At 44.3% G+C, this 18,985-nt stretch overlaps 2 protein-coding genes across 13 annotated transcripts in view; one reads left to right on the top strand and one right to left on the bottom strand.

The window, feature by feature from the left end:
- ACC (acetyl-CoA carboxylase) overlaps window positions 1–12,533 on the top strand; it is a 98,914-nt gene extending 86,381 nt beyond the window's left edge. For 10 of the 12 annotated variants that reach the window (XM_075674908.1, XM_075674910.1, XM_075674911.1 and 7 more), the window contains 7 exons: window positions 931–1,124; window positions 2,165–2,300; window positions 3,533–3,797; window positions 4,720–4,894; window positions 6,276–6,452; window positions 7,153–7,286; window positions 10,007–12,533. In XM_075674908.1, coding sequence (XP_075531023.1) covers window positions 931–1,124; window positions 2,165–2,300; window positions 3,533–3,797; window positions 4,720–4,894; window positions 6,276–6,452; window positions 7,153–7,286; window positions 10,007–10,187 — 1,262 coding nt within the window. In that variant the 3' untranslated portion in view covers window positions 10,188–12,533. The remainder of the gene's footprint in view (window positions 1–930; window positions 1,125–2,164; window positions 2,301–3,532; window positions 3,798–4,719; window positions 4,895–6,275; window positions 6,453–7,152; window positions 7,287–10,006) is intronic. The other 2 variants (XM_075674909.1, XM_075674912.1) reach the window with 1 other exon arrangement.
- LOC142564079 (protein GUCD1) lies at window positions 12,364–18,673 on the bottom strand. Its single transcript, XM_075674921.1, has one exon. It carries the CDS (start codon window positions 18,192–18,194, stop codon window positions 17,481–17,483), a length of 714 nt encoding a protein of 237 aa, XP_075531036.1. The 5' UTR covers window positions 18,195–18,673; the 3' UTR covers window positions 12,364–17,480.
- Between the last annotated feature and the right edge of the window lie 312 nt (window positions 18,674–18,985).

Genomic DNA, 18,985 nt, shown 5'->3' with positions numbered 1-18,985 from the left:
AATAGCTGTGATGGTGTTATTTGGCACGGGGTGTTACTACAGAATTGAATTGCAGGGTGTTACTGGAGTTGTAAAGGGTGTAATTACACGATAATATAGTGGTGTTCTTAATGTTACCGGGCCTTGTCGCAAGGTGTTTCACAGGATGTTACCACAGGGTGTTATTACTGGTGTTTTTTACCCTTGACCATATGTTGGCAAACATGACTAGGATAATCTGAAACTGCAAACACATTGATTGTGCAAGACATTTATATGAGCTGGGTCACCAAAAAAAAAAAAGCATTGAGAGAGTGGAAAAAAAACATTTTTTATATATTTAAAAAATAAAGAATAGATATGCAATATTGTAAAGCAATTGAAAAGAGAGCAGATGCAAAATATCTCGTTATATCAGTAGTACTGTAAACATTGTATTATCATCAAAAACAGTAAATTACTCAAAGAAGAGTTAAAAGCAAATATATGTACAAATGGTTATCATAAGTGTAATGAGTAATGTGTACACTGTATTACCTAGTTGAATAATTCTTAAGGTAGTTAATTTTTTAAAGCCAATCCTTTATTGATCCTTTCATGAGTGATAATTCTGCACAATTTTGAATGGTGTTCTTGTTTCCTTTCTGTTGTCCTTGTGTAATGTCATTCAAAAAATGTATTTCAGAATGTAACGTCATTCAAAAAATACCATGTTTGAGTATTAGTTTGTTTCGGTGGATGCAAGGATGCACCTTCACAAACAGACTCATTTTAATTGAATTTGATAATGGTATGCGTTTGACTATGGCTTCAAGTTACACGCTCCATTAGAGCAGCAACCTACTAGATTGTCGTAGTATAGACATTGAATGCACTAATGAAGCTATGGCGATAAATTGTCTCATTGTACTTCAGGTAAGCTGTTAACATTTCCTTTTTGTCCAACCACAGACCTGCCTGGCTTCTGGGAAGATGGCTTCTTCGACCGTGGCTCCTTCATGGAGGTGATGCAGCAGTGGGCTCAGACTGTTGTCTGCGGCCGCGCTCGCCTTGGTGGCATTCCCGTTGGCGTTGTCGCGGTTGAGACGAGGACAGTCGAGATTGACATCCCCGCTGATCCTGCCAACCTCGACTCGGAGGCCAAGGTACATTCCCTCCTCGTGTACATGTGTCTGTATCTTCACGGCAGTAGTGGTAGTTCAGAGTTTGCGTTGTAAGCGTGGTTGTGGGCGGTAGAAAGTGCAAAGGCGAAAATCCTTGGGCCTACACTCCAAGAAAGGTTTTCACCGCTTCGATTATCTTGTCTCCAAGCATTAATTGTAACCTATGTTGCATGCCTTTCCTCTCTTTAATTTTGCATGCCCAATACTTCCAAGTCATGAACGGCATGTATTTTATTTGTGTGATGTAGTAGCTTTGACAGCAAAATAGTGAGCATGGAGTTTCGAAGAAAAGAAACGCAACCAGTACTGATGGCCATTTTCTTCTCTTAAGATACACCCCAAAGGGTGTAAACATTTCTAAAAGTGTAAATGGGACAAAGGGGGCTGTACTAATTGTACCAGAATAATTACGCAGTTTGTTTGTCTGTTTTGTGAGTGGGGATCCAAAAGGGGAATGAAAGATGAAGACAAAAAAAAAAAGGTGCCATTGTTGGGCATTGCAAAACTTTAATCATGCTTGCTTCTAGTTCTGCACCTGTTCATAATCTGAAGAAAAGGCTTTTATCAATTCACTCCCTGTTTGGGGTTTCAAATTCGTGCTTGCATCTGGATCTTGTAATATGTCCTACGTGTTGATTTATCATAGTTGTGTCCTCTGCAAGATCGAGCTATGCGGCAAGTTCAGTAATTGCCTCGCCATATCAAAATCCGAGCCGTGCTGAATTCAGTGTTGCTCAAGATACCGCTTGTGGTGGCTGATAACGAATGAGTGCAAAAACACAAACGTGTGCTGAGCACTTCACTAGAGGAGCTCGAATTATGCAGGTGAATTCAGGACACTGCGATGGGGCAGTCAAATTTGCCTCTGTAGTTTGTTTTGAAAGCATTGTGCAATCTCTGCTGTCGGCTAAAATCGAGGCTTGTTCCTTGCCTCCTTTTGGATCAGTGCGGCATCGGTAATTCAGCCATGTATGTATGTATGTATGTATGCAGTCTCATTTGCATACCTCGTGCCTGTGCAGGTCCTGTCTCAGGCTGGCCAGGTGTGGTTCCCAGACTCGGCGTACAAGACGGCGCAGGCCATCAATGACTTCAACCGGGAAGAGCTGCCCCTGTTTGTCTTCGCCAACTGGCGAGGCTTCTCGGGAGGCATGAAAGGTGAACTACGAGACTGCACTGCGTGATCATGAAAACCAATGTACTCATTCAAGCGGCAACACTGGCGTGCTGCCATATATACAAGGTGTCCCAGTTAATTTGGACTTACTTGAGGCGCCCAACAACTTTGTAATTGATATGTTTGCGATTCAAGCAATAATTAAAAAGTTCACTAATTAAAAGTAATTAATTCAGTAATACTTCATGATGAAAAAAATGCTGGCCGTAAGTACGTAGGACTATGGCTACTACGCAGTCGGTACAGTTTCTCTAGGGCTCTTGGGTATTTTCAAAATCTTGGTCCAAGTTAGCTGGGACACCCTGTATAGTCGCACCTTAGTGTAGTGAATGTCGATATAACAAGTTATTGGATCTAGCGAAGTAAGTTTTAAGTTTGCCTGCTCTTCTATGCTGCTATAACGAAATTGCAAATGCAAGGTCAGACACAATATTGGTTACAGCGAAGCGAGTATTCATTTGTTAGGCAGCTTAAACTACGTGTTCCAGTAGCAAAAATTTCAAATACTCGGCGAGGGAAACTACAAACGGCACATTCTGGATGTGTATGTGTGTGTTTTGGCAATTGGCTTGGCTTGTGCATGGCTAGAAAGCCAACACTGTGATCTCGTCTTAATGTCCTGTCCACTAGAAGTTTCGTTCAGACAAGCTTCTGAAGTGTTAAAGGGACATTAAAGCGAAACAATAAATCAGCTTAGACTAATGAAGCATTGTTTGAGAACCCTGCAGGCAGACATTTCAAAAAATTTTTTGATTATTAGATGAGGAAATGAAGGTCCAAGTATCAGTATTTGAATTTCGCACCGAAACCCTAGCGCCGGTACGTCAGCGTGACGTCAGGAATTCCAAAGTATGTTTTCACATTTGGGCCGCATTGGCCGAATAAAGGTTCCTAAAACTTGCCATGTTTAATATTTGGTTCCTTTAGAACACAATGTAGTCAACCTGTACCGCTATATATAATTAGTAGGCCCTAGAAAATGCCATCAAAATCCAAGACGTCACAGCCCCCATGCGGGAACTTAAGTAGGCATCGCCACCCGTATTTCATTCTTGCGCTTTTTCTGGCTTACCAAACATCTTATCGTTGTAAGAGTGGTGTTTTTGGTGTTCTAGAACGGTAATTTACTGATGCAGAAGAAATCATTTTTCACTTTAGTGTCCCTTTAACGGCTGGAACATGTGCAAGCAGTGCCTTCTCTCGGTGACTGCAGACATGTACGACCAGGTGCTAAAGTTTGGTGCGTACATCGTGGACGCACTGCACACATACCGCCAGCCTGTGATAGTGTACATACCCCCGTACGGCGAGCTTCGTGGCGGTGCCTGGGCTGTGGTGGACGCCGCCATCAATCCTCGCCAAATGGAAATGTACGCCGACCCCGACAGCCGCGGTGGCGTGCTCGAACCTGAGGGCACGGTTGAAATCCGGTTCCGTAAGAAGGACCTCCTCAAGACCATGCACCGCGTCGACGCCAGGTTAGTACGGATGCCATTCGCGTGTTCTAAGACCAGCTTTGCGTGTGTAGTTTGCAACTAAGCGAACAATGAATTAAAGAAGACGTTAATTTAGGTCTACCTTGTTGTGGACGTTGATCAGTCATGTCCGATGACGAGTCATGATCAGTCTTGATGCTAGGTTGGTGGACACCATTCACTTGTTTGCCACTAGCTTTAAGTGTGTAGTTTGCAACTAAGTCAATAAGAATTCACAAACGTCAATTTAATCCTACTTAGCTGTGGGCATTAGCTATGTCCAAGAATTAACGTCCAATGTGTTCTTTGTTTACAACAAAGCATTTTAGACGTACAGCTACAGGAGAAAAGTTTGTAGCACTCTTGAACTTTTGCAGATGAGAAGAAGTTGACAGTTTAAGAAAGTTTTTCGCCTTCTACAGTAAAACCTTCATGCAATGGCACCTGATGTTATGTTCCTTACTGAACAAATTGTGGGTTTTTCGGCAGACACTGTCAGAACTCTGTGCTTCCTTTTATTTGTTTATTTATTTATTTGTTAGTATGCCTACATTTCGTCCAATCTGGCATTACAGTAGGTGGGAAATTACATGAAAACACGAAGTATGCACCACATACATGAGTGAGCATATGAAGAAAAAAAAAGTTTACAATTTGCACAGTCGCCAGAATCACCTTTGTCCAAAAAAGTTTTTTTGTTGAGCAAAATATTGTAGTAAACAACTTTCTGTATGCACCGTCACTCTTCTTTCGCCCAGTGTGAAATATCGAAATGATCTTGCAGATATAAAAATAGAGCGTAGTAGACGGTACCGAACAGTTTCTGTTGCACTTTTTAGCCACCACAAACATTATTCTACTCCCCTAGCTCATTCTTTAGTTCAATCCTTCCTGACATGCCATTTGTGTCCCGATGTCCTGCCAGGTGTCGCGAAATTCTGTCGCTGCTGGGCACGGCCGAGCCCGAGAAGAAGGCGGCGCTCGAGGCGGAGCTGCGCAAGCGCGAGATTCAGCTGCTGCCCATGTACCACCAGGTGGCACTGTCGTTCGCTGACCTGCACGACATGCCGGCCCGCATGCAAGAGAAGGGCGTAATCCAGGTGGGTCTTTCTTACTTAATTTCATGTACTCTCCTGCATCTTGTGGGCTTTTGCGGCACTGATTTCCCATAATCAGTGACCCTGTGCTTGAGTTGTCACTTAATTTCTCCTCGCTCTGCGGTATGCTAGCCTACTCATCACCTCGGATGTTAGGGCAACCACCCTAGAAAAGCATTGGTTCCAGGACGACCTTTAGAGCGCAGCCCTTGGGCAGCCTTTCCCGAGTTTGGCGTCGTCGTCCCTCGGCGTAACCGAGCAAATGAGCATAGCAAAGGGTTAAAAGCAAACACTGAGCACAGAGGGCCATGAAAGACTGCAATAGCGAAGAGAGCACGAGGAGGAAAGCAGAGGAGAAGGGTACAGTAGAACCATGAGGCGGAAAGCGGAAAGAAAAGCCTAGTGCCATGCAAGACAGGCTCTGCGGCGACAACCGCTACGAGATGGTGCCAGAGTGGCATGCCGTCGTCTGTATGGAAAATGAAGCGCTGCATGAGCAGAGGTCTGTCTGCGGCGGCTGCTTTGAGTCACTCCCACGCGTCGCGATTGGCGAGGCATTCGCACCACACTTCGCTCCGTTTGCAACATACTGCATGAGGTAGATTGTCCGCACCAGCCAATATTTCATGAAATGAAAACACAGCGCTCAAATTTCACAATATGAAGTATTTCTTCAACTGTGATGCTTTCTTTCTGAAAAAACAGTTTGGGTTTTCTTTATAGCCCTATGCTGCAATAGGGAGCATGACAGTCTTTTTCTTTCGTGAACCTTCCTTCATATTGTGGGATTCCACAAAGCAGATTTGCCTTTCTCGAATATTGTTGCCGATTCTATAAGCGAAAGAATCTTGTCTAACCAGATTGCATATGCGTTTCGAGTAGTGATGCACATTCTGGAATGTATGCGAGCACCAGCGATTACGTTACAATGTGCGCTAAGTGATGTGTAAATAGCCAACGCACTTGGATTTCAGATTTCGGGTCAGATTTCGATGACTGTGCTTGCCACCATTGTCCTGCTTTGACTATTACTTTATTTTTCTGTGCATAAGTTTGTCCAATAAAGAGTTGGATTCGAGACTCAGGATTTTAGCACTACCTGGTTATTCACCATCACATGACAATATACTCTTGTCATTTGGTGCATCCCTGCATAGTACAAATTACCAACTCGCCTAGCTCTCCCTTAAATATTGTTATTTAAGTGTCGCAGGGCATCATTTCAATGCCTTTCTTTGAGCCGTCCTCTACAGTTTCTTTTTCTAGTGCGCTTTCATGCCCCGACGGTGACCTCAACTTCGAACTCGGCAGTTGAGGCCATCACGCTGTCAGTGTCCATGTCGAGCAGTGTGTGAGTTGGTGCTGTTGTTGCCTCTGCCCGCAGGATGTAGTGCCATGGAGCAAGTCGCGGAACCAGCTGTATTGGCGGTTGCGACGCCGACTGCTGCAAGACGCGGTCAAGCGGGACATCCAGCAGGTGCGACCGCAGATTGGCGATGGCGAGATGGAGAGCATGCTGCGGCGGTGGTTCGTCGAGTCGATGGGCGCCGTCAAGGTGAGGGTAATGCCTGTATAAAAATTCTTCTGTCAGCGCGAACGCTTATACAGGGAAACCTGATTATAACAAACGCCTGTACAATGAACTATGGTCTATATCCTCGTGCGACTCTTCGTGCACTTTGATGCATGGGACCTCCAATCCTTTTCAAAATTGCGTATCTTGGAAGCAATTACGTAAAACATTCTTTCAGGCTATAAAGTCAGACGCGTGTGGAACTGTATGGAAAGTACTCAAGTGTCTTCTTGTCGTCAGGTATCGCAAAACATTTACACCAGCTTGTGCTACACAATTATGTGTGTCCTCAAAGACTGTGAAAAGCACCTGGCAAGTGCATTTCGAATCGCGATTTGACATAAAAATCTAGGATGACCGATCAAACCACACAATGTTACACCCTCACCTCAACATTTAAACAATGTGATTTTTGTTACAAGAAAGGTGAGACTGCCCTGTCTTAGGCATATGAAGATTGCACATTCTGCATTTTACTGAGATATCTTAGGTAACAAATTGGTCAGCAGTAAGAACGGACTTGAAGAGCATTTATGTCCCCGAGCTGTCTTCAGTCCTGAGGAGTATGTCATACGCACATAACTTTTTACCAATGTTTATGCAAAATAACACCCTTACCGATAACTCAGTGCAGGGTGGGTACCGAACCCTGAGCGTGTGTCTGACTGAGCTTGCATCATATGTGCAGCAATATTTGTGGGAGAATGACTTGGCTGTCACCAACTGGCTTCAAGAACAACTCGACCCCAAGATTGAGCGCTCGCTCATCAACGACAACATCCAGTGCTTGAGGCGTGACGCAGCTATCTCCCAAATCAAGAGGTGAGTCCCAGTCTTGTTTTCTTCGTGTCTGGAGTGGCATGTAAAAGCTTCTTTCACACTGCCTGTGCCCGTAGCCTGAGGACAGCGCAACAGGTGATGGATAGAGAAATGATAGGCATAACATCAGCCGTTGAAAACCCAAGCGCCGTCCCACACCACAAAAAACTGGAACAACTTGATCGCCTTTATACCGGCCATGGAGCGTACATTCATACAGGAAAAAAGCAACAAAAAATTTATTTCAGTTGAAGATAATTGGTATAGTGATTAATCATTCTGTAATCGGTTTGCTGAGCTATTGACAACTGAAACTTGAATCTAGCACATTAAAAATGCTGTTATGGGTTTTGCACATGCACTTAAATCGGCATTTGTTTGTATCAAACTCTGCATATTATCAAATATGGTACGTTGGGGTTTGTGGGGTTAAGTGACAGGTGCAGGGAAGGATGAATTAGATGTTTAACAAACACGGACAGCTGATGTTCTGTAGTTGGCAACCTAAGAATGCATTGGCAAGTGCATTGCCATCGAACTCGGGGAATTTGTATGGATGTGCCAGCATATTACGTTCTCTCATTGCCATAACATCATTGCTTAACTAAAGTTTTTTCATGTTGGCACCTCTCAAAAACTGCTTTTGTGGTATAGAGGCACGTAGTGCAAATGTAGCATGGATTTGGTGGCGGAGCTTTGCTGAATTAAGTTTTCACCATGTGTAATTGAGATCAGGAGTGGTGTTGCGAAAGCCATATGATGTGTATAGCAGTTGATGGGTGGTCTATTAGATCAACAGAATGATCACCAAGGGAAGGATAATGCAGTCAAGGGTGACAAAAGTTAAGGTTGACGAGACAGAGAAATTTGCAGGGATAGGATGTTAGATCAGCTGGTGAGATTGGAGTAGCCAGAGATAGTCAGAAAGGCCTTCAGCCCTTCAGTGTACAGGCAGGCTGGCCATGATATCACTATCACATTGACTCCTGTAAAAATCAGTGAAGCAAATGACCATTGAAATCTGAGAGCTCTGCTAGTTCCAACAGCTGATCTTGCGCAGTAGAGTTACTGGTTCCAGATTGTGTATTTCAGTGGCTGTTGAGAGTGCTAGTCACATCAGCTTGGTTCTAATAAGTTTCTGCCATTCATGTTATACTTCAGCTGTGTACAGTTTGACCTAGATACAACGAGCCTAAATATAACGAATTATCAGATACAACGAACATGCATATAATGAATTATCTGATATTACAAAGTAAATATAAGTTCTGATTGGTTGTGCTTTATTTCAGTGAGTATTTCAATGAGTAGTTCAGTGAGTGAAAGCAAAAATGCAAGACACGAGATTATCCATTGTTGATAGTATCAAAATATATGTATTGTAGCAAAAGATTACAATTTCTCAGCTAGGGTAACTTGAAGCAGGATATTGTAGACGTGCAGGCGTGTTTTGGCCAACGGCTTGGCTTGGCTTAGCTGACCTGCAGCCAGCATGCCAACATGCCGATCGCATGTGGTCACATCAATCACATGGCTACATAGAAATGATAGTAAAATGTGCATTACTCAGAAAAATGTCTGTTGAAGTATAAATAAAAGGCAACTCCTATGCTGCCTCAGGTGAGGGACCCAGATTAGGCTGATTGTGTCGCTTCCTAACAGTTATCGCAGCAAGCTGTTGTATTAGTAATTTAATGTTGTAATTAGTAATTTAGCGCATTGGTAATTTAACGTTAACCACGTGTCACATACAGTTCAGTCCACTTATAACAATGTCAAGAAGAAAGAAAAACCCGATCGTTATAACTGATCATCGCTATATCTGGATTGCGGTGTTAAAAAGAAAGGAAAAAAAAACTACGGAACATACATTTCAAGCTCCGAAACCAAATTTGCCACTTGCACTAAAAATAGACATTGTAGAGAGTAGGCAGTGAAAAGTGCTGAAATAGTTGGAAATCTGCACTTGTCTCCATCGGAGTTTAAGGTTCACAACTGCGGTGTGCATTGTGTCCAGCTGCTGTGCGAACACAGGCGGTAATAACTTGGCTTGCACGAAATCAATGAGCGACTCTATCGGGGTCGGTGTCAATGATGGCCCATTGTCAACCTCGTCGTCACTGCCGCTGCCGTCGTCGCCTCTGTCGCACAACGCCGCTGTCTGTCGCGACGACGATCGCCCCATCGATATCTCTTCGCAGAATGAGGCAGCGCTGCCTGCACTCGGAAACCGCTCCGTCGAAACACCACCAAGCACTCGGATACCACCTCCGACAGCACGCACACACAAACAAAAATATCGCCTGCTCCTCTCTGGGCTTTTTCTAGTTCGTTCTCCCATGTCGCAACACCAAAAGGGTCATGCACATGACGACACCAGGGTAAAAGCTGTCGATTGGTCCATATACGGGAGCATCAGTTCCAATCCATCTGCTAGCTTCGCTTTGCCATGAAGTCGCATGTATTTTTTTTTTTCATTGTCTTGTTGGCTTGTCATGTGCAAACGACCGATTTCATTGCTTGCTGTAGTGTGTTTTGCACTGCATGTATAGTGGCACTGGAATCCGTGGGGAGAGTAACGAAAGCGAGATAGAAACTGCTCACTTGCCTTCAAGATGAGAGCTGTTTATGGTCCCTTTAACACAGTTCTGTGCACGGTAGTCCGAGTAAACGACACTTTGGCTCGCTCTTGATTTTTCCATTTTCTTTTTATCCACAAACAGCATGCTCCAAGTCAACCCCGAGGTGATCATGGACTCGGCCGTGCACATAGTCCAGCAGCTGACACCGCAGCAGCGCTCAGACCTGCTAGCAACCATCCGGACCCTGGAGAATGATCCAGCGCTGCCCAATGCTCCAAGCAGCGAGTCGCCAACAACCCCGCCGTCGGATACGGCGTCTTGACAGAATGCTTCAATGGCGCGGCCGCCAAAGTCCGAGCGGAACCGCGGCAGTCGACGCCGGAAGCGGAGGAGTTGAAGCGTCTCCTCTGCCGTGCCATCAAAACGCGAGCTTCGAAAGTCATTTGCACACGTGCACATTGACCTAGGGCAGGGACATGACCGGTGCGAGACTCCGTTCGTGTTGGTTATTTCTTTTGTTGGGAATCAGTCTTGTCGGAACTGCTACACAATGCGAATTGAATGTGAATTTGTCTAGAAGTGGCCGTGTTGGATGATTGTGTTGGATTTTCGTCGAGGGCCGTCAGTACAAGGACTGGTCTTTCCGGAATGCCAGTCAGAGACGGATTTGTTTGAATGTAACATTGTTGAATCTGTTTTCTCTTGCTGCTGCTGCCATTGTCTTTCGTATTTCACTTTGAGAGAGAGATCCTTTTTTTTTTTTCTGGATAACTCGTGTTGAACACTTTCTTCACTTTAATGCATGTTCGTCATTACTTTATGCATGTCAGTACATTTCTCGAGAATTTTTTTACAACAATCGGCACCTGTGCTGCACCAAAGCTTTCAGTTTCAAAGCCACTTGCAAAAGACCTTTGCATTTTTGTTAATTGAAATTTGACACTTTTGTGCTGGCAAACACTTTTTTTTCTGTGTAGTGCATGTGGCAAACTTTGCCTGTCACTGCGATTGGCCATAAAAGCGCAATAATTGCGTTGCATAAATGTTCCTGTTCTTGCTGAGATTCAACTAACTATTCTTGCAGGGTACGATCGTCTGCTCCCAATCACTTGTAAGGCCATATTTTGCTGCGAAGCAGATTTTTGTGCAATCTGCTGCACAGAATGATGGGTTTGCCCAACAAAAGCAACACACGAGCCTCTGTTAGGCCCCACAAGACCAGTCTGTGTGTAGATGGACCATGAATTCTCCATTTTCGCCCCTGTGAATTTTGCGATTGGCTTGTCTGCCTACTGTGGTAAGCTGCTTGCATTTTATTGTTTTGCTGCGTCATTTTTAAAGACCATCAAGCCACAATTGAGGATGGCCTTCACTGGCAGCTGTAGTTATTTCTATACCACCACTCAAGGAAGCATTCTTCATGTAGATCTCCGACAGCATGAAAGAAAGCTTTTATTACCATCACTGATTTCATCGTTTCTCTTTCCCATGCATTTTTTTAAACTTGGAAAATACAAAAACCTTTCTTGCAACATCATCTACTGTAACATGTTATTACTGTACAAGCAGTATTTTACGATTACATTCAGTTACTAGTTGTGGAGCCAGCCTGTCATTTTGCAGGTTTACTCAGTTATGCCATCATGTATCAACGATTCAGTGTGCTCTGCTGCACCAAGTTTTTAGTAAACGGAATGTAGTTCATCTAAATCTTTTACTGCATCAAGAAAGTTATTGCTGCTGTCACATAGGTGGCGCCACATGCAGTTGGGTGCCATGATATCTACCACAATTCCACCGCCGTCTCCTTCGCTGGCAACAGGTTTTAGGGCCACACTTTCGAGCACAACATTTTGGCCTGCTCTTTGCGAACAAATTCCTTGCTGGTGAAAGGCCATTGAGCGTTTGAAATGGTGTATTTGATTTGCTAAGCCTACTGCCACAGAGTGATCGTCTGCTCCAGTGGCTGTCATTTGCCGAGACTATGTGTGGCGAATCTTAAACTTTTGAGAACCAGGTTTTCACGTGCGTCACCTTTGACGCACTCTTCCTTTAATATAATGATTCAACACGTTTCAGTGTTCAGCGATTGTTAATGACATTCACGACCCACTCATTTTCGTCAGCTGGGCAACATGGCCTCCACAGTGCGCATTGTTGTGGAGATAGCTTTGAGCAACGAGCCGAGATGTTTTGTAGACTTTGTAAATATACCTGAACATGCAGAAGTTTCCAGGTGCAGTATTGTTTCGTCTGCTTAGGTGTAAATAGTATTACCTGGCTCTTGGGGAACTGAATCTTTAGGGAGCACAGCGTCGAGATGATTAACACGGAGACCAATACTCGTGAAATGTATAACTGGCTTACACGGTCATCACTTTATTTTTGTGTAAGAAATCGTTGATGGTTAAACTGGTTTACGTGCCCCCTGCGTTGTGGCACTGCAAAGGCACACGGCTTTAACTGTTGACGTACTTTGTCAATTTTTTTTTTTAAAGAAGTGCAAAGAGTGTTTTGAGTCGAGCAGAAGCATATTTATTTTTGTAATAACACCAGATGAACAATGGAAGGGTGGTACATTTGAACTCGAGCACTTTGTCAGATGTAAATATGTCACCAATGCAAACACTGCATTCTTGTATTGTGAAAATAAACACTGCATTCTTAACTCTGTTTCCACTTTCTTTGAGATAATGCTCTCACTTGAGCTAGAACATCGCAGTGATAACCTGTGAGGCCCATCAGTCGACATGAAATAAACAACTGTGAAAGCAAGAATGTTGCTCCGTGTTTACCTGGGACAACGCATCCAGTGGATCGTAGAAAATACTCGGGTCAACCAGAAAAGAAGAGTGTTTGCATAACTCATGTTTGTGTGTTACTCTGTCGCCTTTGTACAGTAGTCTACTCTTAAAGGGGATGCCTAACCAGAAATAATGTAATAAAGTCAACACAACAAGCATTTGCCTATACTGGAGAAAAGTGGATGATACAATTAACTGGATGTATATATATATATATATATATATATATATATATATATATAGATATATATATATATATAAAATTGTGGGCTTTCATGCCATTCAGCATAATCAAGGGCAGAATACTATGCAGTCCCTTTAACAGTGGAGAATACTGTACAAGCAGGAGGAGGAGATTTTGACACGTAAAAGTGGAATGGTGAAACGACGACTTAAAACCTTATGCTTCGATTTCTTTCTGGATTTGCAGACTTACCCACGTGGTAAGCATTTCAGAGTTTTGAGCAAGCATTCCCTTCTAACAGTGACTACAAGGGCAAGTTTTGTTTTTTAATGTAACGAATTTCATCTATGTTGTTTCAGTGATTATCTAATAGAAGCATATTGGCATTTGATGAGGAAAATTAGTTCTTGGAGGTGAATATTTTTGTTAGTGCTGCATTATCAGCCGCCAATCAAATAACGAGGGAGCACATGACACTAAGTCATGCAACATCGTCTCCAGAGTATCCATGCTTGTGCACTGAACAAGTGTTCCCGATTTAGGGAAAACATTTACTGCAACGTTAATGGACCTAAGGCAACCATAGAAGTGTGCCCAAGGGACATGTTTGAATGCTTTCATGCTTATTTTGTAGTTGCATGTAGAACAGATTGATTCATGAGGATCAATATCCCAAAGCAACCAAGATACGCTGTAATGGAGGGCCTTGGATTAATTTTGAACATGTGGGGTTCTTATAATGTGCATGTAAATCACAAGTACACGAACTCCAGCTGGGAATCGAATCTGTGACTTTGTGCTTGGCCGCTGGACACTATAGCCACTACTAAGAGACTGCAGCAGGTAATGGAAGAGACGATCCTTTATCCACAGGGTTTCAAAATTGCAAGAAATTAGGTGACAACCTGGACAGAAGGCATGAACGAATAACAGATCCACCACAACATTGAATGCCCAGTACCCGTAAAGAAATTGCTGCCAAATCGGTGATTTACTAGGATGCTGGTAAAGTAACCCTGCAGTGAATAGCACATTATCTGTGTGCGATTCACTGGCTGAGCTATTCCTTTGAACTTGTAATAGTATTAGTAAGATTTTACAAGTTTCAAAGCTGTACAATGTGTACAATGAGACACGAGGGGATGTGTATGGACTTTAGATTTTGACAACCAGAGGTTTAATATGTGCCTAGATCTAAATAGATGGATGTAGATCAGAAATTGATCAAAGTAGATAAATGCAGCCTTCTGTAGGCCCCAAATTTATGCGAGTTCCAGTACAATTACCTGTACTGATTTAGGCAACCATAATTTATGGAGACAGCATACAACAAACATGCTTCTATTCTAAAATTGAACAAGTCTTACTCTTAACTGGTATGGTATTTGCCTAACAAGAGCATGCCACTTGAACCATTCGGCAACAAAATGCATGGAAGCTAGCCATGGCTGTTGTTCTTTCACCACTTCTCTGTTTGTCTACAGAACTTTATCCAGCTCGTGTGTGGTTCAATTCGCTTGTTCACAGTGTGCTGCAGTTTTCACAAGATTGGCTTCATGACATTTGTAGCACACACACACACACACACTCCTGCCCTGCGAGGTTCTATGATGCGTGTGTTCCTCTAATGGGTCAGGATGTAAGACATTCTAAGAAAAATGAGCAGTTCAGAAAGTTAATAGGGCACATAGCTGTGTGAACCACAGTAAATGCCATCACGTTCAAAGTCCAACAATGCTGCACATTATAGACGTCTTAAAGATTATAGAAGTCGGGGATGCCTACAGCTAGTGACAAGTCAAGAATGCAGTACAAGCACCTCCCACAAAAGCTTGTGTTGCACCTGATTCCTTCACCTGCCCCCCCCCCCTTGTGAGCACAAAGTAGCTTCCTTGCAGAGCACACGGGCGTGAAGGAGAAGCAGCCCCATATTTCAACAACAACAAATATGCTGCAGTCACGTACAACATCTGGGAACAGCCCGGAAGTGGTGTAGGGAAAAAAGTACATAGCATCTACACATGTTCCTATGATGCAGAAATCTGGAAAGATGTTTGGAAGCTGATATCTGGCTTTGCCATGGTTCCAGAGACTGTGCAAGGAAGTTCCAAGCTGGGCTGAGTGGTCATTTATGTTCAACATGACGAACGGTGCAGATAACGGAACAAGTGATGTATAAACAAGAGAGAAGTGTTAACGGAACCTCCTTGACCATAGCTGAGAAGATTTGCAAGTTGCATCACAGGATGTATATATTTTTACTGAAAGGCATATTGTTTGTATCTCTGGAACAACACCTGCACCCCAACACAGCACTTGTGCAAGGCAAAAACAGGGCTATGAATAGGGAGGGGAAGGAAATGAGAATCGGATGAGGCGACTCCCTGGTGCACGAATGCATCTTCTCCCCCGAGTCGCATTTGCCACTACGTGCTTGACCTGTTGCTGACCACAGTTGGGCGTGAGACTAGCTTCTTGAAGCAGCAGACATGCATAGAAGTGTTACATTGTGTATGGCACAGGCAAGCACCAAAGATGAGCAGCTTACATAAGAGAGTAAGGTGATGTAGTAATCATAAGCTACTCTGGCACAACCAACAATCACAGATAAGTGGTTTTTGCTAGTGGTACACACAGTGTTGAATAGGAGTATCCTTACGACAAAGCATGCAGCAATGTTATGACTTCATGTCTTACGACACATCTTGTAACATTAAGCATGCAGACACCACACAAGTTGCATTACATTACCAGTTGCACTAAGCTGCAGCAACAAGCAGCACATTTCCAATGCACTTTTGGCACAGTATCAACTGGTGTTGCTACATCATGGCAGAAATCCTTACCAACCCTGATTTCTGTCATTCAAACGTACACAAGATAAGGTTTCTGTTTTGGTTGATAACAATGTAGAACATATTTCTGCTGGTATTACAATGCAGTCTTTGAGCAATGCAAAAAAAAATGCTGCATTGCCCTGCATAAGATACCCCAGAAACATGTCCCTTAGGAAACCTGTCGTTGCGCATTACAGTTCAGGGCACTACTGCTGTGTTGTGGCACAAAACTCGCCAGCCACGACACACTGACTCATTTACCTTTGTAGAGCCGTGGCCACTGCTAGCGGGAACACGTCAGCCCGTGGCAGTGCTTCATGGAGCGCCATCCCTGGCGCCTCGAGAAGTCATTGCAGTGCAGGCACAATCAAAGCGACAGGTGTGTCGTCTGCTTTGGTTCCTGCCCTTCGCCGTGTGCATTGATATCTCTATCGCACGCACTCGTGGCTCTGAGTTTTCAATGCCGCATGCAGGCACACAAAAGTGGAGAGGAGCCATAGCAGACGATGTGCCAGATGCTCCGCCTATCGCAGTGACTGGGCACGCGTTACAAGACAAGGCACCAATGGTGGAGCTTCATGGAACGCTGCCATGGGATGCCATGTTGCCACTGAACTAGCCGTACCTGTACACTTACTATTTAACACAGTGAAATTAAGTTCCTTGACATCTTTTTTTTACAAAATGCTTTAATGCTTTGTGATACCTATAAACAAGCTGTCAATGACCATTAAAAACATGTGCAAAGCAATCATACAATAAAAACAAAAATATTGCAAAGAGGGTGCTACGAGCACCCATTGGCACAATGAGATCACATATAGTAACTTTTCAGTAGTGTAAAAGTCTGCCACATACATGTAACATAGCACGAGCATGGTCTCAGGCTCCTTGTCTACTTCTAAAACAGCTGTAAAATTAAGCTAGTGATTTTCATACATGTTGGCAATAATTTGAGTACATCTACACTAACTAAATAACAAGAGTCAACGGTTTGAGGTGAGCAACAAACTGGTGGCAGTAAAAATTAGCACCTTTCCCACAAAAGGCATCTGTAGATTGGCAGGCTTAAAAATTAACAAGTGAAAAACTTACTCTCAGTGTCTCAGTAGGTAGACCACAGAGAATAGGAACAATTACGGACATGCAAGGATAACATTAAATTGCATGTTATTAACACATTACATTGCACCAATGTTTACATGATTACTGGAACAAGCAGGTGATTCACATATAGTGCATGTCCAAATCACTCGATAAAGGAACCATGTGGTACTGTGACTTCTTCATTAGCATAACACCCACACCCTCAACTGCATTTTATGCATGTCATACGAGTCAGGTTAATGGCATGAAGCTCCTTCATGCCACAAATAAATGCTGAAGGTCATAAGCTCTTCAATGTCAACAACAGAGTTTTAGCATAACATAGTGTCATCCATGTATACCCGATTGGACATTAAAAGATGCAAAGCTGATGGTGCCATCCTGCAACGTTGTGATCAACCGTAATGCACAAAAGATTCTTGTCTCTGGCAACTCTCTTCGAAAAGAAAAAAGGAAGAACTGCTTTCGTGACGAGATTATGGCACTGCCAACAAGTTTGCGTAAGCAGTTAAGTGGAATACCGCAAGTCATCGCGATGAGAATTTATGCGCTTTGGTTAACAACCGCGCCACAAGGCGTCACCACCAGCGCAGCTGCTCTTCTCTACGTTTTCCGGTATACAGGGTTATTCTGACCCGCCTGCGTTACGCTAAAACTCTCCAAAATGTCCGCTTCGTGGTCGCTCACGAGCGAGCGACACCTTCCGAAGCGGCGTTAATGAATATGACGTCCTCATCAGTACCAAGGCGTTTCCTGGCCCGGTCCAAAGTTTCGAAAGTAACGCTGCACAGACGCTCGCTTTTCGACGGGTTGCGGTAGAGAAACTTCCTCTCCCCGAGCCTGTATCCGCACAGCACGATGTAGTGTCCCTGGTACGGGGCGTAGCGCGCAAACACCCCGGCCATCTTTGCGACGACTCTGTTCTTCTGGCAGGAGTCGCAGTGCAACTGCCCGTGGTCGACGAGCACTATGACCGGTTTACCGCCAGCGAGGTGTTCGAGCAGCTCGGCGACCGTGGTAGACCTCTGGCAAACCGTGAGACCGTGGGACGCGGCGTCGCGGAAGCGATCCTCGACCCTCTGGAAGTCCCACTGCAGGGACTTCTTGTAGTAGCACTCCTTCTGGAACATGGGGTTTACACCCAAGGTGACCGTCGTGTAGACGTGGTCGACGCCGAATCGCCGCAGCAGATAACACAGGTCGATGGTCCAGGTGCTCTGATGGTAGCCCTCCTCGCGGCCTATCAGATCCCTGTTGAGAAGCAAGTCGCTACGCTGCTCGGGCGACAGTACCATCGCTACGCAGGAGACTCCGCAGTCCCACGACAGGCTTTGCTCGACGTGAGGGAGACGGATGTCCACCGAGTCTGGGGGACGCGACACTGCAGTTTGATCCATTGTGGTGATTGTCGCGCTCTCTCGCCGTCGATGCGAAGGAGTTTTCGTCGTGTTTTGGCTTGCTGCCGCTGCGTATGCTACGCAATCACATCAGCGGCACTGCGAAAACTGGCCATCGAGTGCCCCCTCTTTCGAAAGGTGCCGACTGTGCGACCCGATTTCTCCGAAAGATGAGCCCTCTCCGATGCGGGATCACGTCCGAACTTCCCAGCGTTGCCCCATAGAATCGCCCCCTTCCCCGTTCGATTCTTCCTGCATTCTTGTTTCTATCACGTGACTGGACCACTGCAGTCTTCCGGAAAAAATAAAATTTTAAACTTCCGGTATGACGTCAGCAAGCTTTAGTTCATTCAGTTGCCACAAGTAACAATCTGACGCTGCCTACCACCACACGAAACGCGGCGAGCTTTTGCCGCACTCTCCACGGTAGTTCTTCTTCTCGTGGAGGAACTTGTTTTTCAAACATTAATTTTCTGTACACCAAAACAACTTCAGGCTCATCATAGTAGTCGTTTTTTGGCACAGGTTACCGTAGCGTTACCTACCATAGCATTAAAGAGAGAAACCCCACTTGGCAAAAAATAAAGTGTATAATTGGTTTCTAAATCTACTTAGTTTCGGTTTCATGTGCGCGTATCTATGGGTAGTTATTTACTCGTTACTTATTCCATGGCGCTGGGACCAATATTTTTGCGTTGAGGCAATCTCATTTGTTAAATACAACGCATTACTACAGCTAACTACAACGGGCATGTAAGTGTGGCGAGGCGCGACAACACACAATGCCCCTT

Source organism: Dermacentor variabilis, chromosome 11, assembly GCF_050947875.1.
Source record: "Dermacentor variabilis isolate Ectoservices chromosome 11, ASM5094787v1, whole genome shotgun sequence".
NCBI classification, from domain to species: domain Eukaryota; kingdom Metazoa; phylum Arthropoda; class Arachnida; order Ixodida; family Ixodidae; genus Dermacentor; species Dermacentor variabilis.
This window is presented reverse-complemented; position numbering and strand designations above follow the sequence as displayed.